This window comes from Chinchilla lanigera, unplaced genomic scaffold, assembly GCF_000276665.1.
Source record: "Chinchilla lanigera isolate Chin_1 unplaced genomic scaffold, ChiLan1.0 scaffold00161, whole genome shotgun sequence".
Taxonomy (NCBI): Eukaryota; Metazoa; Chordata; class Mammalia; order Rodentia; family Chinchillidae; genus Chinchilla; species Chinchilla lanigera.
In genome coordinates this window covers 1785737-1811973 of record NW_004955562.1, presented here as the reverse complement: position 1 = coordinate 1811973, position 26237 = coordinate 1785737, and the positions used below count along the sequence as shown (strand labels likewise).

Genomic DNA, 26237 nt, shown 5'->3' with positions numbered 1-26237 from the left:
TGGTGGAAAACTGCAAAAGCAACAAGAGCAAAAGAGGGAGGAGCAGAAAGACCAAGCCTCTTTCACTCCCTTATATTGCATGCACGCTACTCTCCCCCAGACAGGTGTAGCATTCATGCCCATGATCCCAGCATTGGCCCATGAGCCAATCGCAAGTTCTAGAAGCTTGTCCCATGACTGCATGAGCCTTTTGGGGGAAATCTAGACACAAACCATAAAGACTGTAGTTTGTCTTTAGCCTACTGCACTGATGCTCTGTTGTCTCCAGCCATGGGCATACCATGTAAATCTCCCTTTTAATGTGCAGCCTATTGTGTTTGGTTGTCTCTACCTGTTGGGTCTTGGCTTGGATCTTTGTCTCTTGATTCTACCACCGATGTTATAGGTGTTTTTGGATACTCTGTTTTTGCATATCTACTGTTGTTTTGTTTTTTTTTTCACATTGTGAGATATCCTTTCATATGTGCCATTGTACTTTTTGTGTTTTTAGTTACATTTGTAACTTGGTTTGGGCATGTGTTTCTTCTGTCAACTGTTTTAGTTGCTCTGTTTCTTTTATCTGCTGGTCAGACTGTGTTGCCTTACATTTGGCAAATTTTTGAACCTCCTTGGCTTCTTTGGTCACTCGCTGAGTTGTCTCTGTCTTAACATGTAGTCTTTATAGCATGTTCAATTTTTTGTCTGTAGTTGTTCTGGGCAGCCTCTTGGACCAGCTGTAGCTGGTGAGCTGACTCTTGTTTCATATGCTTCCACAGGCAATGAGTCTCTTTTACCTTGGCCTTGAATCATTTGATTTCCTCCAGTGTACCCTTGTGCTGCCTTGTGGCTTTCTCTTCAGTTGTCAGGCTCTTTTGTGTATGTTTTTCGGCCTTGAGCCACCACTGTTTTTTCTCTGCTGTCAATTATTGCTGCCAAGCAGCCCCCAATTTTGCCTGTTTCTTGATTTTTAATGTGTTTTCAGCAATGTTGTAGATGTGTCCCAGCTCTAGTTTTAGTTTTGTCTTGTCACCAGTAACTTTTTCAAAGTTCACCCTCAGTGTGAAGATCTTTTCTATTCATTGCTCTTGCCTCAGTGTGTTTTTTATTAGCCCTTTTTGTTGCTTGACATTACTCTTTGGTATATTGAACAGTTATGTAAGGTTTTGCTCACTGTCAACCTTGTATTGTCTTTTCTTTATCCTGTGGCCCAAGGTAATTTGGGAATAGAGTGTAAATCTCTTTTCAGTAGGGCACCGAGACAGTTTGGAAGATACAGGAACTTATGTTAGGTCTCTTTTTTATGATATACCTCTCACACCAGAAAAATGGCCCCTTTTGGGGACTCCAGCAGCTCTAACAATAGTCATGTGATTCTTGGATAACAGCCCAATGGTCTGTGTCATTACCAAGTGTTTAGTTTTATCATCTACCAAAAAGTCCATAAATTACCCCCCTACTCTCATTGTGAACTTGGGCTTTTGAGTAGCTAAGGGATGGAGCCCAGTTTGGTCTAGTCCTGGTAACATTTAGTTTCTGTCAGTCCAATTAGACACAAAAAACATGTGTCTTTTATTTCTCCCCTTGGAGGTAATAGACTTTTGCAGGCAGCCTCCTACTTTGGGAATTTTTATCATCTGTTACCATTCTGGGCTATTTATTTTGTCAGTATCCACATTTTTACATTGATCCCAATGTAGTTTTCATTGCCTGGCAGATCCCAGCTTGGTTTCACTCCTGTTTCATCAGTGCCTTTATCTTTATCACCTTAGTGATTTTTCCCCCTTTGTGAGAGCTGCTGTCAACAGATCCGGTTTTTTGGGTTTTTTATTTTTTTATTTTTTTGAGCCTCCTATCAGCTTTTTGTTTGACCTCCTGGTCATGATTTACATACATTTTGGTAGTCACCCCTCAAAGCTGGATTACATTCATGCCACCAAAACCCTCTAGGTTTTGTCAGTAAGTAGCTAGATAGGGCTGAAGTGATATGGTTGTAGTCTGCACTATATTTAGCCATAAATCAATGTAGGAAAACTGATCTTAATGTCCTAGTAGTCCGCTGTTTCTGCTCACCATCCTATATGTATCCAAAGTTTTTGTTAATTGACCGTCCACCTGTCCAGTTATTTATGCTCAAAAGAGAGCTCACATATTTTATAAGTAGTTTTTAACCTCTGGTTGTGTCCACTTTATTTTATAGTTTTCCATATAGCCTCTTTTGAAGTTAGCCAATACACATTTTAATGGGATGGCTTTTGGTGCTTTTTCTATTATATCTACTCTGTTGATGCAAATTATTTTTTAAAGCATTTTTATTTCATGTTGATTTGATCATTTTTCATGTGGGAGTTTTTAGAAGGAACAACCTGAACTCCACAAAATTAACAAGTAACCATATATATATTTTAAAGTAAACTACTTCCATAAGGTTTTTTCATTATGCATAAGCTTTTCAGTCTTGTCATTATCTCTCCTTTTATTTCTTTAGCAGGACAAAACTTTTATCATACAGAATCATCTCATATCAAAAGTATACCTCTTATATTTATAGGCTTTTTAATATTTTTCTCTCACTTACTATAAACCTTTTAGAATAAACTTCATTGTAGCTGCTAGAATTTTAAAGTGTCCTTTTTACCCTCAGATAGTAAATTTGACTATTAACAGACATCTGGGTCTCTTTTTTTTGAGACAGTGTCTTGCTGGGTAATACAGGCTGCCTTGAACTCACTTATGTAGCTGAGGCTGGCCTCAAACTCATGACAATCCTCCTGCTTCAGCCCCCTGAGTGCTGGGATTACAGGTATGCATGCCAGCATGCCCAGGCTAACAGACATCTGAGAAACCTTAAATCAGTGGTCTTATCTTAAACCTACAAAAGCAGAGAAAAGAGCACATTAACCAAGTAACTGCAATTTACAAATTTGCAACGCACAAGAAAGGTTTTATGCACATCGACTCAAGCTGGAACCAAAAAGTACATTTGCCAATCAGTTAAAATTTGTAATTTGATTCCTCCTATAAGCCCTCCTTAGGCCTTACAGGACTTTAGCCATTGAGCTTCAAGCTTTCAGACACCTGTAGGCAGCAGCAGGTTGGTAATGCCGAGAAAGAGCTGGCCTTGGGACTTTGTCTCTCCCCACATTTATTTTGCAATGAAAAGGCAACCCCTGTTTCGCTTCTCTAATCTCAGCAGGTGCAGCTGGAACTAAGTCTCTTGGCTTTGTGCCTCTATCTTACGTGGTTGCTCAGGTGTTATTTTTTTAAGTTTCAGTCCCTATCCAGGATAATCACTGTCATCACCACATTTTATAGGGTGCTCCTTTTTTATCAGCCTGCCTGTGGCACCCCACCTGTATTTCCTGGTGCAATAAAGCTAAGCAGCTTCTCATGTCTTTGTCTGTTATGGTGCAAATCATTTTTTTCAATTACTTTCATTTTCAGACTGATTAAACCACTTTCTTCCCCCATTCCCCACCTGAGCCCAGATGACCTTGGGTTTGTATATTTTATTTTGCTCTCATACACACATGTATATACTTCTCTTCTTCTAGCTGTTTTTATCCCAGTGTTGGATTTTTTAGCCCCTCCTGTTGTAGGCCACGCTTGCAATTTCAACACTCTCTGCAAACTTTTCTTGCTACAGGCCACTCCTGCATTTCATTTGGCACTCTCATTATAGGCCTATCCTGCAAACTGTTTGAAAGTCACCTGCAAGCTGCTCTCAGTATGAGCCTGTTGTCAGAGAGTAATTTTAACTGCAGGCTTCCTCCATATTCCATTTGGTGTTATAGGTTTCATCTGACCCAATGTACATCAGATTACTAGGCACATTTCCCCCAGGGCTGATCAGGCTCCCCTTTCTACCTGATGGAATGAGATTTCCCCCCTTGGGCCTTACCACAGCCCGGTAGTGCACTGTTGTGCCAGCATCATCCTGAATCCCATCAGGTTCCATTTGCACTGACAAGGGATAGGTCTCCAAGCTGTGGGAAGGCTGATAACTTTTCCCAGCTGAAGATTCACCTGTTAGCACCAAAGGTCTCAGAAATCCCACTGCTCAGGCCCTCTCTGGTCTGCAGACAAAAGAGACAGCAAATCTGACTTCTCTGTTCCCATCTGGGTTGTTAGAAATGTTGCAGTATGCAAGAGATCTGAGAAATCAATGAAAAATGGAGGATTTATTTCCGGGATTTCAGATGCATATTGACCTAGTTGAACTCACGTCCAAAGTGCTGTGTGTTTAAAAAAAGAAAAATGTCCTAGTTTTATACATTCGCCTGAGGAGATTGATTGGCCTTTGGAAACTGGGGGTGGGGTGGGCAAGCAAGGGTATAGAAAGAAGACAAAGCAGTCAATAAGAGCCTTGAAAGAGGACAGAGCCTTATGAATCCCACAAGAGCAAGATGACATAAACTCTGCTTACAGGATGAAGTTACCAATCTTATCTGTACCAGAACAAGAAGTTTTAGCTACAAGGGTGGAGAGGGGAGTTTAAGGGGGATTGTTTTTTAAGTCTCACTTCAGCATCGTCAAGCATCCACCATCTGTTGGCCATTTCTGAATTCACTACTCTTATAAGTTCGAGTCCATCAGCAACCATTTGGACCAGTTACACCTGCCCTGAAAAAGTGGGAAGCAGGAATGGAACAATGGCAACAGGGCATAGGCACTATGTTGCAGAGCCTGAATACACCTGAGTAGGTAGCAACAGAGCTCAGTTCTCCTAGTTTGTGTTCATTGTTTCCAAATGCTTTTGTAACAAGTTTGCACGTTTATGGCTGCCAACACTGATCCATCTAGTTTCGGGGACTCAAACATCAGCATTGTACCTAGTTGCCAAGAAAATTCATGACCTTTTTCAGGCTGATCACTTCCTCCTCCTTTTTCCTAGAGTCATGTCTCTGGTAAGCCAGAATGGGTACCATCACAACCCAGAGTTGACTGCAGATTAGACCAAAGGTGGGGGTGAAATGAAGGTGGCTAATATCTTCAGCTCTCCCCTGCAAACCCATCCTTGGTCTACTCTAGGGTTCTCATCTTCCAATCAACTGTCAGGGAGCCAGTGCTCAAGTTGCCACTGACCAAATAATATGGAGGTCCTCATCAACAAGCAGTCCTAATATTTGAGGATGCTCAGGTCCACTGCATGATCTAAACAGGTAGATTGCTTTGGTGACTTTCATGGTAATGAAAAGCCAAACTGAAGGTCTGTCCAGTAGTCAGAGATGCTGGAGTTTCTCAGAGAATACTCAGATCAGTTCTCAGAGATACTCAGATGAGATTGAGTTCACTTGCATCAACTCTTAGGTTGATACTGAGGGTTCTTGATCCCCAGGCCAACATCTACAACTCAGTCAGCAAATGGGATTCCCAGACTACTAAAAGACTAGCAGACACCTTGGATATGACAAGGGCAGTTCTTCGGCCTTGGTCCTAGGCCACATCCTCCTGAATGGCAACTGGCAAAAGAGATCTCCATTTGGGACCTGCTGCTGAAGGTTGATGTGTTGGATGACCTTGAGAGGATTAAGAACCTCTTTGGGATTGCAAGAAACCTCCTCACTATACAATTTTGCATATGCAATTCTTGGAGTACTGGTCAGTATATGGCACAAAGCCCCTCAAATGTGGTCCTGTTGTTGCTGCCAGTAATCAAGGATAGGCCATATCTAGGGATGATTTTTCACAACAGCACCCTACAAACTTTTATTGCTCTCTCAGCTTGGATAAGGGCCAGGCCAGCTAAGTGTAGATGAGCACTAAGTCTATCTGCATATCTTTAAACGGGGGAGGCCAGGCCACTGACACAGACACTGAAACCTGAGCTAACTGCAGGGCTCTGGGTGCCAGCACTGTGGCTTGAGCTTGTAGAACATATGATAGGGGCAGGTCTGACTGATTAAAGTGGATCTTCTGGGAGTACTGGGTAAAGTTTTGTTGGCTGGGGTTGATGTTTCAGTCAGTTGGATTCTAGGAGGGGGCTTAGGAGTGCAGATTTGGTGTTGTTGGTGGCAGGTTTCCAAACAGCAGCAAGAAATAGAAGCAGGAGAACTTTGGCCAAAATATCTTTGTGCAAGGTGACCACAGCATATCTAGCCTGTCTGACTCCTTTCCTAACAGAGATACTTCCTTCCTAAACACAGTGTACTCAGCATCTGGCAGGGGATTTATTTTTCAATCATGGTCTAATGGGCCCAGCTTGGTGGGCAGATATCTGGAAGGACTGAGTGGTTCACAGTTATTCAGGAAATCCAGTACAGCATTTGGCACCTGGACGGTTAGGTCTTGGCCTAAGGTAAGCATGTCAACTTTCTTGATCAGAAGAATAGTGGCTATTAGAGTGCAAAGGCAAAGGGGGAGGCAGCTCTTAGTGACCAGATCTAAGTATTTGTACAGGTAGGCCACTGGGCACTCTCAGGGGCTGACAGTCTGAGTAAGCATCATTGTTTTTATGAACTCAAGGATCCAGATTCTATAGAAGCCAGCATCTCCAGATTTTATAGAAGCTATCAACTTCAAGAAATTTGTGGAGTTTCTTTCTTGTAACCAATTTCTGCCAGATATTACAGCAGAGACTTTGCCAGATATTATAGCAGAGATTACAGCAGGCAGCTTGGGAGTCATTAATCAGAAATACAGTGATATTTTGTATTGGGAAACTAGCATGGTCAGCTGTGAAGGCTTCTTCAAAGAGGGTAAACAAGTTTTGAACCTCTGGGAGGTTGAGGCTTGGTCAGTTGATTCTTAAGTCCAGAAGTGGGGTCTTTTCATTTAAAGATGAAGAGATGCTGGATAACAGGAGCCAATCAAAGGCAGAAGAAGGCATCCTTTAGGTCCAGGCAAGTGTAACAGCAGGCTTTAGGTGGTAGTAGACTGACGCAATTGATATGGAGGTCATTTGAGGTGGCATTGGCAGCTCAGAGATCCTAAAGTGATTTTACAGGCAGGAGAGGTATTTTAGCAATTTGACAGCCTACAGACACTTTACAGTTTTAAAGCTTCATTTTTTCTTTCTCAGGAGACTGTGCTGGACTTGGAAGGGACACAGAAACAGGCTGTCCTGGAGCCAAATCTTTTGTTAGGGTTTCCCTGAAATTAGTGGAAGAGTTCCCAAACCTTTGTAGCAATTGAGTAACAGTCCAAAGAGGGTGTATGGGTTGGGAGCCACTAACTATAAGGTTATGGCTGCACTGATGGCATAGAGATCTTGACCAAAGTGATTAACCATCTATGAGGCTGAGGTGTAGTTAGATGCCTGTTTGTGTTTCCTGTGACATCTGACAGCAACGCAGGTCATGTTGAGGCCATATGGTTGATGCCTAGACCCAGAAGTGAGTCTTATTACCCGGGCAACTAACAAATTGAAGTGTAGTTGCTGGCAGGGTATCTTCTGCTACAGACCCACAGGAAGTGACCACAGGACTGACCAGGGCAATATAAGCAGTCTGTGGAAGAGGAGGAAGGCAGAGGCAGATCTGAGACAACTGTCATGTTCTTCTTTGGCTCCATGAGAAGTCTGAGGAAGATGTTGTCACTTCAGTTGAGTGGTATCTGCTAAAGGGATCTTGAGAAAATGGGCACTAGGGCCCAAATTTAGAAGTCAGGAAGCATTGGTAGTAGAAAGTACATATTATTCTTACCATCTGTGTTCTAGTTTTAATAGTATTTCCTTCCTTCTAATTTACCCTTAAGTTAATTTCATGATCAATGTTTATAAATTGCTTATTTTCCCACCTTGTTTTGTTTCAGTATACAAGTTCAGATAGCTATGTAAAATGTATCAGTAATATTTATGATTTTAAATAATCAGTAAAATGATTAGATGCAGAAGTTAAATTACAACAATACACAAAAACATACACAACAAAAACAAAAGCACTAGTCATTGATTGCTTTCCTTTTTGTCTTCTTTTGTGGTAAAAAGATTACCATTTGCCTGTATTTGCCTTGTTGTCCCAGAGTATAATGAAAAATAAAAGTATAATGAATTAGATACCCTGCTTATACAATTTTTTATTCTATAAACATGTATTAAGCCCCTGCACATTCTAAGCAAAGGAATATGTGCTGGAACTATAAGAGTAAAGAAGTCCTAGCTGGGCCCTAGAGCTTAATGGAGAAGAGTCATGGAAGTAAGCCAGCAACTATTATATTGTGCAGTGGCAAGTAATATAACAGGTAGGATTGTGCTATGGGAGTCCAAAGGAATAAGCCTCAAATTTAGGTTCTAGGAGAGACAGCAGAGAATGCAGCGAGGTCCAAGAACTGTTGGGAAATGTGTAAGAGCATGAGTCAGAATGAGAAGGAAAACAGCCAGGAAAAGTTGTGGAAAGGATGGAGGGCTGGAACAAGCTGTACTTTAGTGATATGTATTGTGAGACATGAAGTTGGGGAAAGGGAGAAAAAGGAATGCTTGTGAAGATAGGGGTAGCCTGTAAAGTGCTATAGGGAGATGTGAAAGTAGACACTGTTAAGTTCAGGGAGGGGGCTGTAGGAGCAATAAGTCTGTGGCAAAATTAACAAGGGCCCATATCCTCAGACAGTACCCTTGAGAATCAATATTGGTTTTCCTGAAGGCAGCTAGTCCTCAAGCTTTTGTCATATGGAACAATCTATCTGAAGAAACTTTGTACAGGATATGCCACAAGGGCTCTTTATTTCAGCACCCAAGCTGTTAAGGTGAGTGCTAGCATTTTGGCTCTCTTCATCCTGATTCCTCTCACAGCTTCTAACCCAGCTTGCAGCTCCCCTCAAATCTTTTCTAGGGAGCTTTCAGGTAATATTATCTGAGAGGTATCCGCGGCACTAGGGTGCATATCATACAGAAAGTCACCTCTAAATGTGGTAGGAAGAATGCAGATTTATTCCTTCATCTCTGGCACCCAAAGTTTCCTGCTCTTTTACATCCTTTTAATCACCAGAGGCTACCTCAACTGTCACCTTCTAACAGAAGACAGTGGAATGACACTCCTAACATATTTCAAGAAAAAGAAGATGGTTTATTTGGGAGGAAAAGATGGAAAATAAAGAGGACAGAGAGCTACCATGCAGTGGGAAGGGCATCAGAGCAGAAAGCCCCCATTCCTCACATTTTTGTCATCCTCCAGGAGAGAACAACTTAGAGCTGGGGGAGTACAAAGGGAGAGAAAACATATGCACTTTTGGCCTTCCTGTCTGACTGACTGTGATGCAGAAGCCTAATTAGAGCAGCTTGTGAAAATCACCGGGCAGGATACTTCACTGTTGCCAGGGTGATACAGTCTCCACCGCATTTCACTGATCTCCTGCATTCCAAGAACTAAAGGCTAAGGGCAGGATCTTTGGTGATGAGAAAATTAATAACTGGAAAGACTGAGCTGAAGGAGTTCTGATAAATGGAATGGGGTGGGGTAATGAGGTGGGAGAGTATCCAGCTCAAAATCTAGGGCCTTCAAGTGAAGTCCTACCTCCACACAAAACCTTAAAGTTTTTATTTTTCGGCCCCATTGTACCCTAAATCTATATATACTTGTGTTAATTACATTTTTCTCATTGCTGGGAAAACATGCCTAACACTCAAAATTAAGGAAGGAAAGGTTTGTTTAGCTCACAGTTTGTGAAAGATTAGGCCTGTAATCAGATGACTCCAAGGCAGCGTGGCATGGTGATGGGCAACTGTTCGTGGCAGCAGTAGACAGCAAAAGTAACAAGACTGAAAGGGGTGGACAAGCTTCTCTTCTTCCCTTATACTGTAAACAGGATATCAGCCCCAGGATGGGGGTAGCACTCACATCATCTCCCCTCCCTCCTGTTGCACAGGCTTAAGATGTTTACAAGGTGAGGACCCTAGATCTCTGCTGAGTCAGTTAGTGATACTTCTAAACTTCTCAAGTGAACACAATCAATCAAGCATTACAACATCTTGGACTGTAAACAGCCACTGCAGGGCATGTCCTCTACAACCCAGAATGTAGAACTGCTGAGTTACTTAGTTAAGCTTTTAAACTTCTCAAGTTGATACAATGTATCAACCATTACATTTGTGGAGTAGGGGAAGGGAAAGAAGAAAATAGACTAAAGTATTCAGTTTTTCTTGCTCTAACTTTTTGGCTTTCTGGGTCCTCAAACACTGGACACTCTAGTAAGGCATAATCTGCCAAGGCCAAGGTACGGCACCATCAATGTAAAGGTGCTAATTGTTGTAGTACTAAATAAATACGTGTCAAGCCCTGTGCTGGGTTTTTCATGCTCTTAGCTCTAATCTTTCTAACAATATTTTCAAGAAGCATTTTAATATTTGTTTGATACTACAGTAAACTGAGGCTGAACTAATATTTCCAAGGTCACAGAGACAGTCAATGACAGTGAGCTTGAAGTCCAAGCACTAAGAGTACTGATCTGTGTATATTCCAACTTAAATTTGCTGAATTTCTGAAGATACAAAGCAGGGCCAGAGTAGAGAGGCAAGTTGATAGCCCTCAGAAGGTGAATGAATGTAAACCTGAAATCTCTCTAGGCACTTTGAAACATCACCCTTTCTGGGCTTCCAAAAGGGTTGGGGATGTCTTTTGAAATGCTGAAGGAACAATTGCCTGACAGAATTCCTAACTTATCTAGAGCTTCTCAGTATGCAAAACAAAAGCAGGAAAAAGGTCAGTGTCACAGACATCACATGTGGTTTTCCAGAAATGACAAGTGTGATTTGTGGGGCACAAGCCTATGGTGAAGAAAAGGGTGGCAGTCTCTCTATGATCACTGCCACTTCTTTGAAGGCAAAGGGATATCCAGGTACTCTCTGTTCTTCAAGCATTAACTTAATATTTACACTGCCTAGGAGAATATGTAGGGATGGAAGTGGATTTTGGAAAACAAGACATACACAGGGCACTGCATGAATTACTCCACTGTAAATCACTCTTAAGACTTTAGAACAGACCAAATATAATTATTTGTCTACATGATTTAAGTTGAAAAATCAAAAGGCCTGAGTTCAATTACAAATTCTGGGTGCCCTACATACCCAGTTTTGATCAAATGGGGCTTGTAGAATTGATGTTCATTAGATATGAGCTCATCATCCTCTACAATGCCATCCATAGTCCACTTTGACCTATGATTAAGATCTTTTCTGGGTAGATAGGCTTGAGAATATATTCACTTTCAGGAGCTGAAACCCAAGAGTTTATTCTTCTGGAGACCATTGGTTGTTGTGGAAGCTTTTGTCTGTTCTTTCTCTCCATCACTTTCTGTGTACATATATATTCCATACACAAGTAGACATACAGTCCAAGGAATAGCTAAGATCTACTGGTATATGTGGATTTCAAGGCAATTAAAACTTTTGTAACTACTGTTCCTAAATCCTCTTACACTGTTGAGCTATATAATCCCATAAACACTTTCAAGTTCAAAGGACACTGTAGTGTCCTTCTCCCTTCCTACAAGGAATTTCCAAAATGGTTTCAGAAAACAGCTTCTCTCTTAATAGATAATCATCAATGCCTTAAAAAATTCTCCACAGACAGGATTACTGGTTAGATGTAAAGTAGTTGAAAAGGAAAAGGGAACTTCAAGACAGTTTTGTTCTAGATTCCATTAGAATAAATCAAGCATCTCATAAGGAGAGGGACAATACATTAGAATGATAAAGAATTCTGGATCTATACAGTGCTGATTCTATCACTTACTGGCCCTTAGACAGGTTATTCAACATCTCTTTCTAGACAACTTGTAGCTATTTTTAAGAAATTGATAGAAAAGCTCAAGGCCACACATATGCTATTTGATGGTGTCAGAACTGAAATCAATGCCAGTGGTATCCTAATCTAATAACTGCATGCCAAAACTTTGCTATTAAGATTGATACTTCTTGACATCTTTGTAGCTAAGTCTGAATGAATATTGGGTTCACAGGATTGCTAGTCTTCACTTTCTTTAGTAAATACTTCAGGTAAATATTAATCCTCAGTGGTTATGAAATAGTGAGATTTAGCTGTATTATTTATGTATTATTTTTCAGACATTCAAACAAAAGACACTTAGGACGAGTGTCATGAGCAGTCTCTTTAAGCAGATCTCAGTGTCCTAAAATAAACCAGCTGCTTTACGTGCCCCTCAGGGATTCCCATTCAGTGAGGATGATTTCTCTTCTAAGGGTGCAAAGTTAGGAAAAGAGTTGGGAGCTGGAGTCTAATGTCTGAGCAGTATGCTTCAAACTACCCTCCTTGAAAGCACTTGGTTTGGCACAAGTTCATCAGGGTAGAGTTTTTGTCCTAGGAGTATTCACTTCCCTTGAATACAGAAGTCAAAGAGAATGAAGAATGAGAGAACACAAGATGACCATGGATTCAGAAGTTTCCCTCTGTTCTGAAAGTTTGAACACAGAATAAAGAAGCATTCCTTCCTGTGAGGTCAGCAGGCAACATGGTACCACATGGAAGTTTCAGCCTAGATTGTTCTTTTGCAATATAAAGAGGGCTGTTATCCTGGGGTAAGGTATTCATCATTGCATCCAGTGAAGGAGAGGACCCTGACATCTACTTGGTGGGGCCTGGTGTGAATTACTGAATCTACATAAGATTGCTCCCCTTTTGATTCGGGGTGGAGATGCAAAGTGTCAGCAGAAAAGTAAGAAGAGGTGACCTTTACATAGTGGTTAACATTAACCATTTATTTAATTTCTCTTCACATCATAATGGCCACTGACATCCTCACAGTTCCTAACAGTTGAAAACTACAGAACTTTTGACACATAACACCGTTCAAAAACGTGCACTAAGAGACTTAACTAAGCTGTAGCACTGCTTTTAGCTACCTACATTCACAGCCCTAAGATTGATCCCAGATTTTAAGTTCAATGCTGTCAGGAAGATTTAGTTTGTTTTACCTAATACCTGATGATAGGGTACAGAGTTTCCTCTATAAGTATTTACTGAAAGGGCTTACTGCTGTGAATATTGTTCTCTTATAACACAGAAGTGACTCTCTCAAGGGTCTTAGAGTCATTACTTTGAAATGTAATTATCGCAAAGGATAGGATCTCTTTTTCTCAGTCTCTTGGAAGGACAGAATCCTAATGTTGATAACTTCCAGGTAACAAACATAGCTGACCTAATCATATTTACCCTGACCAATCCATTATAATTTTCACTTGTCTGAACTTACTGTTCCTCAAATTATATACTTGCTTTAAGATGCCCAAATTCTTTTTATGCAAATTGAAATGGAGCTCAGTTTTCACACTACGTTAGTAGTTATCTAATAAGATCATTTATTTAATTGCTTTAAAAATATCTGTGTTTAAAAAAATCTGTATTTAACTTTGACACAGGGAAGAAAAACAGAAGCCAAAAACATACAGAGAGAAGAAAAATCAATCTTCAGGTCTATCAGAAAAAAACCTGATCCCTGAAATGAATGATAGCCCCACCAGTATCTCTTGTCTATGTGGCTTCCATTGCTAGGCACACCCATAAGAAGCCAGACCTAGCTCAGCACACCCCTCGGTACTTCCACTCAATGTGGTCCTCCCATCTACGTGGACAGTGCCCCTGGATGTTCAAAAATCACCAATCTAGTTCAAATTAACAAGCAATTGCTGAACACTTGCTATACGTGTAGAAAGCTTGTCAATTTTTGTATTAGATACTGTGGTACAAGGATGAATCAGATATGGTCCCCATTAAATATGTGTTTCAATTTACTATTCAGCTTTGGATCTGCTAATATATATGGTTATTTATTTGAAATCACTCTGTTGTCCTGAGATAGAAATTCAGTGCTATATATTTCCATAATACGACACCTTTCATTGTGTCCCACAAGTTTCCATGCACTTTTTAATTTTATCATTTATTTTACAAACTGTTTAGTTTTTTCTTTAATTTCATCAGTGGCATTTTGGTTGTTCAGGATGGTGTTATTTAATTTCCTTTTGCCATTGATTTTCAATTTCACTGCAGTATAGTTTGGTAGTATTCATGGGATAATTTTGATTCTTTTAGGTTTACTTAAGTATGTTTTATGAGCTACTGTGTGTTCTGTTGGAGAATGTGCAATGCAAAGCAGAGAAGAATGTGTATTCTAATGTGGAGTGGAACATCATAGATATTTATTACGTCCATTTGTTCACAGATTTCAGTCAGTTTTGATATGTCTTTGTTCATTTTTTGTCTACCTGATCTTTCTATTTGTGTCAATGGGGTAAAAAGATTCTCCTTTACAATTGCGTTAGTGTTTACTTGGTTTTTATTATCTGTTAATATTTGTTTTACATAGTTGCACTGGTGTTTGTTGCATATATATTTATAATTGTTATTACTTGCTCTTAGAGATTTCTGTTAACAAATATGTAGCAATCTTCTTTATCAATTTGGATCAGTCTCAGCTTGAAGTTCACACTGTCCCCATTAGAACAGCTGCCTTGGTTTTTTTCTGGCTTCCTTTTCCATGAAGTATGGTTTTCCATCCTTTAACTGTGTTTTCCTTTTTGAATTAAATGTTCCTTATATTCAACACATTTGATATTGCTTCTTGATCCATTCTGGAGTCTGTTTCTTTAGATTTGTGAATTGAGACCATTTTTGTAGGTGATTATGACTGATATGTATTGCCATCCTTGTCATATTATTTTTCTGTTGTTGATTTCCTGTCTTTCCCCTCTGTTTAATTGCTTGCCTTCATTGATGGATTCTTTCTACTGGTGCTCATGGAATTGTAGTATTATTTTCTAGAATATCCTATAGAGCATTTTGGAGTGCTGGTTTGGTGGCCATGAGTGTCTTCAGTTGTTCTTTTCATGGAAGTATTTTATTTCTTCAGTGATTTTGAGACATAGTTTTTGAGGGTTCATTGATCTGGTTTGCAGGTTCTTTACTTTTAGGACTTGAAATACTTCATTGCAAGCTCTCTTTGACTTAAGGGTTTGTATTGAGAAGTCTGCTGTGATTCTGATCAGCTTTCCTTGATAGGTGATTTGTTTCTTTTCTCTAACAGCTTTTAATATTTTGCTCTTGTGTTGAATTTCTGGGATCTTGACTATTATATGCCTTGGTTATTAGAGGTCTTAGATTAATTTTGGTTATGGCTAATGGGAGTTACATATGCCTCACTTATGTATATGTCAAATACTTTTTCCAGGTTTGGGGATTTTTTTGACATTACTTCTGTGAGAAGGGATTTTGAAAATTTTTATTTAACTTTATTGGTACAGTTTATGTATACATAGTGACCACATTTGTTATATGGAATATCATATGTCTTGATTCCTCTGTTTCTTTTTCTCATTTCTGTGCCATCCTTTCAGACTCCCATCTGATCCCTGTTCACAAAGCTCTATTTTCATTTTATCCTTCTTTTCTGATTTTCTTCTTTCCTTTCCTTCCTCCCTCAGTTCACTTTTCATTTTGAACAGTTTCTACCTATTTCACAATATCTATTGTATATCTTGGTGCTTATTTACAGTTCCAGCTTCTCACCCCAGAGAGATAATGTAATATTTACTCATGTGTATCTGATTTATTTTACTTATGATTGTGTTCTCAATGTCCATCCATTTAGCTATAAATGTTTCAATGTTGTCTTTCTTCACAGTTGAGTAACACTCCATTATAGTAAAAAACACATCTTTCCATCCATTCATTAGTTGATGGATGTTTGGGTTGGTTTCAAGGTTTAACTGTTCCACTGTGCTGTATCCCTGGCCCTGTGCACTAAGTTTTAGCAAAAATCTTCTTTTAAAAGGCTCTGAGGCTGCCTATCCTGCCAATCTTTCCCTCCAGGGAAAAGAATGGAATTACATGTATCCTGGTACAACTGTTATACTTCTGTTCCTCCGGCACAAATACAATGTTTTTTTCTGAATTTGGCAGGAACTCCTGCCCTGTGGATCTTCCCATGTATATATGTATTTGAGATATTTATCAAAATCTCTGCTATCTTCCATGATTCAGTGTTCTTTCAGTTTAGTCCTCTTGTAAAATTTTGGTGTAATTTCAGTGGGATTTGGTGAAGGAGAAAGTAGTAACACAGCCCCACATATGGACCAGAACACAAAAATTACTTCATAGGTAAAAGTGGAAATCTACTTAAGTTTTCACAATAATGTTTTTATTTGTTAGTGGAATTAGAACCCCTACTTTCAATGGAAGATTATATAATCTTCAGGAATGATGGAATAGAACACTATTAAATAGTAAAAATGATGTTCAATATATATTGTTACATACAAAAGCAAGGTATGAAACAATACAAAAATATTAATATTGCTTTATAAATTCATTGTAAGTAATGGGAATATGTATAATTTATATAATATATACTATGTATAATTTATGTATGTATGCCTTTATATATAATATACACTTTGCATGTATATGAAAAAATTTATGAATAGTTGTATGGTAGACCAAATAACAACTCATCAAATATGTCCATTTCCTTGTCCCTGAAACCTGTGAATATGTTACCGTCCATGACCAGAGATTTTTCAGATGTCACTGAATTAAGGATATTAAGCAGGGAGCTTATGCTGGACTATCCAGATGGGCCAATGCAATCATATGGATCCTAATAAGAAGGAGGCAGCAGTATTAGAGTTACTAGTAGATGTATTAATGAAAGCAAACAGTTTATGTATAAGGAAGGGATCACAAACCAAAAAATTTGGACAGTGTCAAGAAGCTCAAAAAAGCAAGGGAATAGATTTTCCCCTCAGAGCCTCAAAAAGAATTCTGCTGACATCTTGAGTTTAGTCCAGGGAAACTGATTTTGTTCTTTAGACTTCCAAAATTAAAAGATGATAAATCTTTGTTGCTTTAGGTCATTAAGGTTGTGGTAACATCAATAGGAAACCTATAAAAGTCCTTATCATAGGATTGAGAATTTTAGAATGACTTTTGCTTGAAAAGAAATGAACACTTAGGTAAATAACATAAATAAAATACAATATTTAAACCATTTCAGTCTATTGATAATAATGAGACTCTGTTTTTATTACAGTAAAAATTTAAAGTATTAAAAGAATTGTAGCAAGAAAATAAACATTCAGTTACATGTGTTATAGGTATATAAATTGATGGTTGCTAATATTACATTAAATAAGGCTACATTGAATACATAATAACATTTAGGAAGTGTTTATATTCTGGTACACTGCAGTTCCATTTCTCAGAGTAAATTAAAAAAAATTCTTGAATGTGATTTTTCATTTGGTTTGAAGGAGCATTCCAGACTTGATATAAATGAGGAAAATTTGAACATCCAACTTAAATCCTAAATAATATTTAATTGGTAAGAAAAATTAAACATGTTTATATAATGGAATAGTGTACAGACATTATCAATGATGATGTAAAACAGTAGTTAATGTTAAGAAATTTAGTGTAAGAAATCATGTTAATAGTAAAATTCAATTTTCATAAAATAAGAAAGGACTGTTTAAACTGGGTTAAGATGATTGAATAGAGATAACGAGCTCCAATCTGCACCTGCACAAAGAATAAAAGTAGCAGGAACGTGGTTGCACGGTGAGGTGAATGACTATGAGAAAACACTAGGCTTCAACATTAGAGAAACAGAAATGTAATGAAAATCTAGAGATTGGGACAGCAGCCTTAAAAGAGAAACAAAATGTCTCAACACTTGCAGCTCTGGACCCACCCACCAGAAGAAGGGGATTCCCCATTCTGCAAAGATAAAGGAAAAAGAGACAGTCCCAGCAAACAATCAATAATTTCAATACTTAGATGTTGGCAATCTAATTACTGAAAAGTTGCAGAGCTCTGTCAAGCTTTCAGCTTAAATAGATAAGTGACATATGCACAATAACCTGACTTTGGTAAAAGATTTCACTTAATCTCTCACTAAGCCTCCAAGGCACTGGAACCCAGAGCCATCCTAATATAGGGACCTGTTACATGAATTTAGAGTATTGTTTGGGTCAGAAACACCTACATATTCATCTCTGGAACCCTGTAGACATTCATCTGCACTCGCTCATAACAAAAACTTATCTCCATGGTGTTTGACACAAACTCATTATGTGTTCCACAGAGCGGAGAATGGGTGTTGTAATGTGGAGGGAAGTGGAGGGTACCCTCTGCAAGAAGCAAGAGAGCTAGACATGGTAGCACATACCTATAATCCTTGCTCTGGGATGGTGAATCAGGAGGATCAAAAGTTTGAGCCCAGCCTGGGTGACTTAGTGAGATTCTGTCTAAAATGCTGAGGGTCTAGTTTAGTCTGAAGGCCCTGGTTTCAATACCCCATACTGAAAGAAATAAAAACGAACCAAGACTGTCACACAGCCTGCCTTCTAAGACCTGGATGAGTCAGTCATATGTGGTTTTGCATGGGAGCCAAGAGTGAGGGCTTTTGCCTCTGCAGTTCCCACCACCACTGCCCTTTCAGTCGTGCACAGGCACTAATGCATAGCAGGCTGGAGAAAAAACTGAGTTTCCCCACCCACAGAGTCATGGTGTGGCAGATTCAACACTGTAGGATAGCTACAACCCTGTCCCTGAGATGTACAGCTTAGGAGGATGTGGAGAGAAACTATACAGTGAGGCCAACTAGGTTTTATTCTCCCTCAATTCTGCCAGCACCTCAGCCAAGAATTTTGCTCTCACTTATTTCTTGATGGGCACTACGGCTAAGAATTGGAGAGGAGTTCTTTGGCTCTCTTTAGCTTTTCTCAAAATGTGCGTGGTTATATGGAGATCTGAGGTCTCCCTCCTGTAGCAAACATATTCCTGTCTCCATATTCATATAATGACTGAGGGATCAATTTTTCAAGAAGATATTATTATTATGAATTGATATTCACCTAATAAGATCACCCAATTTTATTTTTAAACACTATTACAATGAAAGGGAAAGATAAAATAATAGTTGGGGAATTCAATATCCATCTCTCACCAGTGGATTGATCATCTAGAAAAGCAAGAATAAATCAAATTTAAAATTAGTAGAAAGAAATAAAGAATAAATTCAGAGCAGATAAAACTGATATAAGGTGTAAAAGAACAATAGAAATAACCAGTAAGACAAAGAGTTGGGTACTGAAAAGAAAAAAAACCTGACCAACCTTTAGGTAAACTAACTCCAAAAATCAGAGAGAGAGAGAGAGAGAGAGAGAGAGAGAGAGAGAGACAGAAGGAGAAAGTAAACAAAATCAGAGATGATAAAAGCAGGCATTAGGATTGGTAACACAGAAATTCAAAGGATCATTAGGGATGATTTTTAGAAACTGTATACTAATAAATTGGAAAATGTAGAAGAATAGGAAAATGTTATGCACACATATGGGCTACTAAATCAAGAAACATTTTTTAAAAGCTTAATAGACCAATGACAGACAACGAGATTGAATCAATAATAAAGTCTCTCAACAAAGAGAAGCCCAGAACCAGACTGATTTACTTCTGAATTTCACCAAAGTTTTTTAAAATACCACCAGTTCTTCTTAAATTATCCCAGAGAACTGAAAGAGAGGAAGGCCTCACAGACTCATTCTATGAGGCCAGCATTACCCTGTTAAAAAAGTCTGACAAAGATCCAAAAATAAAGAAAGCTATAGACTCATAACCCCATTGAACATAGAAGCAATTACCAATAACAATATATTGGCAAGTCAAATTCAACAACACATCAAAATACATGTATCACAATCGAGGTGGTTTGTTTCCAAGAGTGCAAGGATGGTTCAATATATACAAATCATTACATGTAATATATCACATAAATAGAATGAAGGAAAAAGTATATGAGTGTTTCACTAGGTGAATAAAAGGCCTCCAAGAAAATGTAACATGATAAAAGCCCTGAAGAAAGTTGGCAAAAAGGATCATATCTCAACATAATAAAGGTTGTATATGACATACCCTTAACCAACATCTTATGGAGTGGTGAAATACTGAAAGAATTTCCTCTAGGATAGGAAACAAGACAAAAGTGTTCTCTCACTGTTGTTATTCAATATAGAATGAGAAAATTTATACAGAGCTATTAGGCAAGAGAAAGAAATAAAAAGCATACATATAGGAAAGGAAAAAGTCAAATTATCTCTGTTTGCAGATGGTATGATTCTATGTATGTAAAAACCTAAATATGTACTATTAAAACTAATAAATGCAGTAAAGTAGCAGAGTACAAAATCAAAGCTTTTGTAAATGTGGAAGTGTTGAAGGGAGAGTAGGAGAATGGGCACAAATAAAACCAATTTATATCATATACACAAAGAATGATGAATGTGATCACTATGTATATCTAAATTATACCAATAAAATTTGACTTACAAGTACAAAAAACAGTAACTTTTCTGTAAACCACTAATGATTTCCTTGGAAGGCAACTATGAAAGCAATCCCGTTCACAACAGCCATACAAAATTACCTAGGAATACATATAACTAATAAAGTGAAAGAGTTCTACAGTGAAAATTACAAAACAGTGGGAAAATTAATTGATGACCCTAGAAGGTGGGGCAATCTCTTAACGTTCATAGATTTGTGGAACAATCTTTGCATATTCATAGAATTGAAGAATTAATATTTTTAAATGCCCACCCTATCCAAAGCAATCTACAGATTCAATGTAATCACATCAGAATTTCAAGATATTTTTCACAGAACTAGATAAAACAATCCCCAAACTTATATGTAAGCACAAAAGACCCTCCTCCATAACCAATGTGATCATGAGGAAAAAAAGCAAAGCTGGAGAGATCACAATGCCTAATTTCAAGACATACTACAGAGTTATAATAATAAATTATACAGTTTTGGCATAAAAACAGGATCATAGGCAATAGAAATAAACCCATATACTGTACATACAGCCAATTGATTTGTAACCAAGTTGCCAAAGCATACACTGGTGCAAGGATGGCTTTCTTAACACATGGTGCTACATCTGACAAATTTAAGCATCTTTTTATGGTAAAACCTCTCAATAAATTAATAAGAGGGGAAAATTACCTCAACACAGTGAAAGTCATATATGAAAACTGTACAGCTAATATTGTATACAATGATAAAAATTAGTCTAAGGCAAGGAATGTTAAAAGACTGTCCACTCTCACCATTTCTGTTCAATATGATATTGAAAGTCTTAACCAGAGCTAGGCATGAAAACAAGTAAGATCAAATGGAGGAAACAAAATTAACTTTTTTTGGAAATGATATGATCTTATCTATAAATTTCCCTAAAGACTGCACCGGTAAACTATTGCAACTAACAAATGAACTTGATGAAGTCACTCAATAAAATGTCAGCATATGAAATCAGTTTATACCTATATGCTAGCAATGAATAATGTGAAAATAAATAAATAAAACAATCCAATGTATAAATATCATCGCTAAAAATAAAATTCTTTAGAATATTTTAACCACAGATATGAGAGATTTGTACATTGAAAATTAAACAAAAGCGCTGAAGAAACTAAATACAAACACAAGAAAAGATATCTTGTATTTATAAAATGAAATATTTAATATTGTTCAAATGTGCCCAAAACAATCTACAAAATCAATGCAATCTCTTTCAAAATCCCGGTAGTATATTTTACAGAGATAATTTTTAAATCCTACAAGTTGTTTGAGATAACTGAAATACTGAATAGCTGAAGCTTCCTGAAAATTAAAGCTGGAGTCATCATACTTTTATTTCAAAATATGTTACAAAGGTAAAATACTAAAAAGAGCTAAACTGATACCAGAAAAGTGAGGTTGTTTCTGTTACTATACCTGATCAGGTGGTTCAGAAACCTTTGATTTTGCTTTGCGGGATAAGTGCAGAAAAGTTTGGAGATACAGCATAAAGAAACCCTAGAATATTGTATACAGAGTTTGATGGGAGATATTGGTCACAATTCAGAAGATAGGGATGCTGATAGGAATGTGCGTAGTAAAGGCCATACTCGTGTGGTTTCAGTTAAGAATGAAGACTACATTGGGGAAGTAGCCCAGGGGTCACATGTGTTTCATTATGCAAAGATTTGTCTACATTTTTCTCATGTCCTGAGGCTCTGCAAAAGGCTGAATTAAAGGTGGTGGACTAATTAATCTCAGAAAATTTCAAGGCAGTTAAAAACTCAGTTGATGATATGGGTATTGCTGGCTCCTTTCAGCCAGATTTCCAGAGAGAATCAGGAGCAAAAAGCAGAGCCAAATGATTTTTAAACTTTGCTGTTTGGCAAAAAAGAATGGGTGTTAAAAGTAGTGGCCAAGGAGACTGCAGTTTCTGGAAAGATTGGCGTCATTTTAAAAAGCCAAGTATTTTGCACAAAGAAAAGGAAAGATTTCTTGCGGGCATCTCAGGAATTGGCTAAGTAATATACAGTAAGCTTAAAGGTATAAAGGGTAAACTCCTTTGAAAAACTGCATGGAATGGAGATTCTCCAGGAATACTGTTCACTCAGGGCCATATAAACAAGCGTGTCCCAGAGTGTAGCCACCCAGGCAATCAGGGGGCACTATAGTCTGGTTCATACGGGCCCAGCTACTACTCAAGCCAGGGGAAGATCTTGGCATCATTCATTTGTTTCTGGTTGTGTAGGGATGTATCCTGTAAGAGTTATGGGGCAACAGAGGCTTCCACTCAGACTTCAGAGGACTTCCAGGCAATTTGATATGACAGGGTCACAGTCCCTGCCTGTACCCAAAAGAAGGTAATATGTGAAGCTATAAAACAGACATCGAAGATTCAATAGAGACCTCAGAAAGTTAAAAATGCCAGAAGTGTGGAGTGACTGCTAAGGAGAGCTACAGGCAGGGAACAGAGCCAGCCCGACAGAGAGGCCACGTAGATTCCAAATAATATATGCCCAAAACCTTTGAAGCCCACATCTAACCACCACATGGTCTGGGTGTTGGACATACAGAATCAGTATTTAATATTTTTACTGCTAGGGCTTGGTCTTGATTTGTTCTGAGCCCTTTCTATTCACCAATTACTCCCTTTTGAAATGGGAATATTTATCCACGGCCTATGTATACTGGAAATATTTAACATTATTTCTTATTGTACAGGGTGTCACAGTTTTAAGAATTTGCTTTGAGTCTCAGAGAAAACTCTGGACTTGAACTTTTAAAGAACTGTGCAGTTAAGACCTTGGTGACTCAGAAATGGACTGAATGCATATGTGTACTGAAATAGACATAAATCTTTTGGGGGCCAGAAGCTGAATTTTTAGACCAAAGTGTTTCCCAAAAGTTTCATGAGTTCAGATGTGAGGTCTCTGGAGATAAGTGAATCAATCAGGTGCCATTTTCATTAATGCATTAGTCCATTGATGGGTTGATAACTGAATATACTGTTGAGAAGTGTGCCCTGGTTGGAGGGGGTGAATCACTGGGACTACACTTTCCGGGTTTCTCTCTCTCTCTCTCTCTCTCTCTCTCTCTCTCTCTCTCTCTCTCCGTCCCTCCCTCTCATCCTGTTCTGTTTGCTTCCTGGTTGCCATGGGCTGCACAGTTTTCCCCCACCTGGTCCTTCTGCAATACAACTTCTGCCTTGGGGTCAAGTGTCTGTAGAGTACACCCTTTGAAACTATAAGACAAATAAGTGTGTCCTTCTTTAAGTTGCACATATCAATTATTTTGTTCTGGCAATGGCAAAGTGATTAATACAAATGCTGTAATAAAACAGTAGAGTACTAGCATACAGATAGAAGGCCAACATAGAACCTAGAAATATATTCACCTACGTATGGTCAACTGATTTTCATCATGGGTGCCAAGAATACACAATTGGGAAAGATAGTCACTTTAAAAAACAGTGGTGGAAAATTGGCTGTCCATATGCAAAATAATGAAATTGGGTTCTAATATTACTGTGTGAACCAAGCTAATGTTTTATGACATTGGCACCTCATGATCTCATGAACTCAAGGAATGAAGTTGTAAACGTAAAAGAGGAAGTTAGAAGAGTTTAATTAAAAACAGTAATAAAACCACTTTGAAGATATCAATATGTAATACAACAAGCATTGTTAATTTCCTACCACTTTGTTTGTAACTGTATTGTCTGTAGTGTTCTTTTGCTGTTTTGTAAAAGGTTGTCTGCCTGTTAATGTTTTCCTCCTTTTATTTTTAAAATTAAAAAAAAAAAAAGAATAGCTCCTGTTTTTCGAGGAGGTGTCTCAAGTGAGTGGCCACATGGCCTCTTAATCTGGAGCTACTGGCTAAGCAGAGCACAGGAATTGCTCAGGTGTCTAGTATTCAACTATCACAGACTCTGTGGATTTAAAATGACCAAGTGGAACTCAAGCTCTCTAACTCAGTACTTTAACACGTACAGTTTAAAGGAAACTGGGATTTTACAGAAAAAAAAATTGGTCATTTTACATTTTAAGTTCATCAAAACCCAGGAACATAGTAAGGAGAGCCTGAAATTCCCTTGCATTGCATGTTGTCTGAGTAAGTTCTTCTTGATCCAAAGTCCCAGTTCATTGTTTATTTTTATTTTATTTTTTCAATATGGTTGATTACCAAACCCTATCTCATGCCCCTCCCTTAGCTGGCTGCTTTACCTCTAAGTTGACCAAGTAAACTATTTTCTACATTTATTTTACACTAAACACAACACTCAACTCATAGTGGATAAAAGATTTAAACATAAGACATGAACCTGTAAAACACAGGTAAAAAGTTTTATGACATTGGCATTAGCAACAATTTGTTGGATGTGAGATATAATGCACAAGTAACACAAGACAAAAATAGACTAATGACAGTACATCAACTAAAAAGCTTTTCAAGGGAAGCAATCAACAGAACAAATAGACAATTTACACAGTGGGAGAAAGTATTTGCAAACCATAAGTATGGAAGGACTTAACATACAAAATATATAATGAACTGACATAACTCAATAGAAAAAGACTCAAATAACCCAATTTAAAAGTAGAAAATTCAACAGTTTTCCAAAACAGACATACAAATTGCCAACAGGTATATTAAAAGGTGTTCAATGGCACTGACCATCAGGAAAATGCATTTAGTAACCACAGCAGTATACCATCTTATGCCACTTAGGATTTGTATCATAAAAAGAAAAAATCCAAAAGTTAACAAATATTGATGGTGATGTAGAAGTATTGGAACCCTTGCTCATTGCTGTTGGAATTTACATGGTGCAGCTACTGTGGAAAACAGTATGAAAGATCTAAAAAGAATTATCATGAAATATATTTTAAAAGTTTATTTTTAAAATCTAAAAAGAGTTATCATATATCAGTCTCACTTATAGATATACACCCAACAGAATTGAAATCAGGGTTCTGAAGACATGCTTGCATTACACTGTTCATTGTAGCATAACTAGCAACATCCAATGTTTAGATGTAACCTATGTCTTTTGACAGATATGTGGACAAGGAAAATGTTGGAAGACAATTTTATTTAGTCTCACAAAATAATGAAACCCTATTTCATCTCTCTGCACTATGTCAGGAGGTCTTTCAAAGTTGTGGCACACAGACTCCTAGTTGAAGTGACTCAGCGCCAAGATGAGCCCTTCTGAGATGACAACAAAGAACTAGAAAAATTAGAAAAGAAGAGCTACACATTATAATGTAATCTTTCCTTTTATGTAACTGATGGAGAAATTTATGAATACTTTAAGCAAAAATAGTGATGTTCAAGTCATTGTATGTCTGAATAAAATTTTAAAAACAGCTTGTATATTCTGTTTTGTGCAAAACTATTCAATAGCAAGTGCAGAAAATGCCATGTGATACTTAAACACAACTCATTTTGATGATGGGATTTTTCACACAGACTGGGATGCAAGCTTTAAGGAGGGAAGACAGTATGGATATAGGCCATCTTGGAGCCAGGTAGAAGATGAGTGTTGGCAGGATTATGATGCTGGGAGGAGATGCTGTGGAAAACTGGACCAAAGTCCCTGAGTGGTGAGAGCTTGTTAGGGGAAGAATTATTCTTTGCCCTGCTGACGTTTTTGAAGAACATTACCTAAGTTCTACAAACCAGCCCATTTTTACCTATCTTTGATCAGTGTCTGTATTAAACTGGCAGCTCCTTTATGGCTTTATTCTGAAAATTATTAAAGGACAGAATCCCCCAAAATGGCTTTAATTCCATTCTTAGAATCTTGAGCATGTGTCAGGTTACCAGAATTGATAACTAGGTCTAAAATTGTATTTTGTCTGGTATAAATATAAATTTGTTTCATAACATAAACTATATATTAATAATATTTGAAATCTTTTTTGACATTAACATTCTATACATCAAATTCTACTAGTAGAAATATTT

The 26237-nt window shown here is 38.0% G+C and overlaps 1 protein-coding gene and 1 pseudogene across 1 annotated transcript; both read left to right on the top strand.

Annotated features, from left to right (window-relative positions):
- The first annotated feature begins 4874 nt into the window (after positions 1-4874).
- On the top strand, positions 4875-7537 carry LOC102029911 (melanoma-associated antigen E2). Its single transcript, XM_013509116.1, is given in 9 exon segments — positions 4875-4955; positions 5067-5116; positions 5118-5185; positions 5188-5286; positions 5289-5399; positions 5402-5437; positions 5440-5553; positions 5556-5627; positions 7362-7537. Coding segments are annotated over 9 exon segments (807 nt in total).
- Positions 7538-25405: 17868 nt separating this feature from the next.
- Positions 25406-25870, top strand: LOC102029567 (annotated as a pseudogene).
- The last annotated feature ends 367 nt before the right edge of the window (positions 25871-26237 follow it).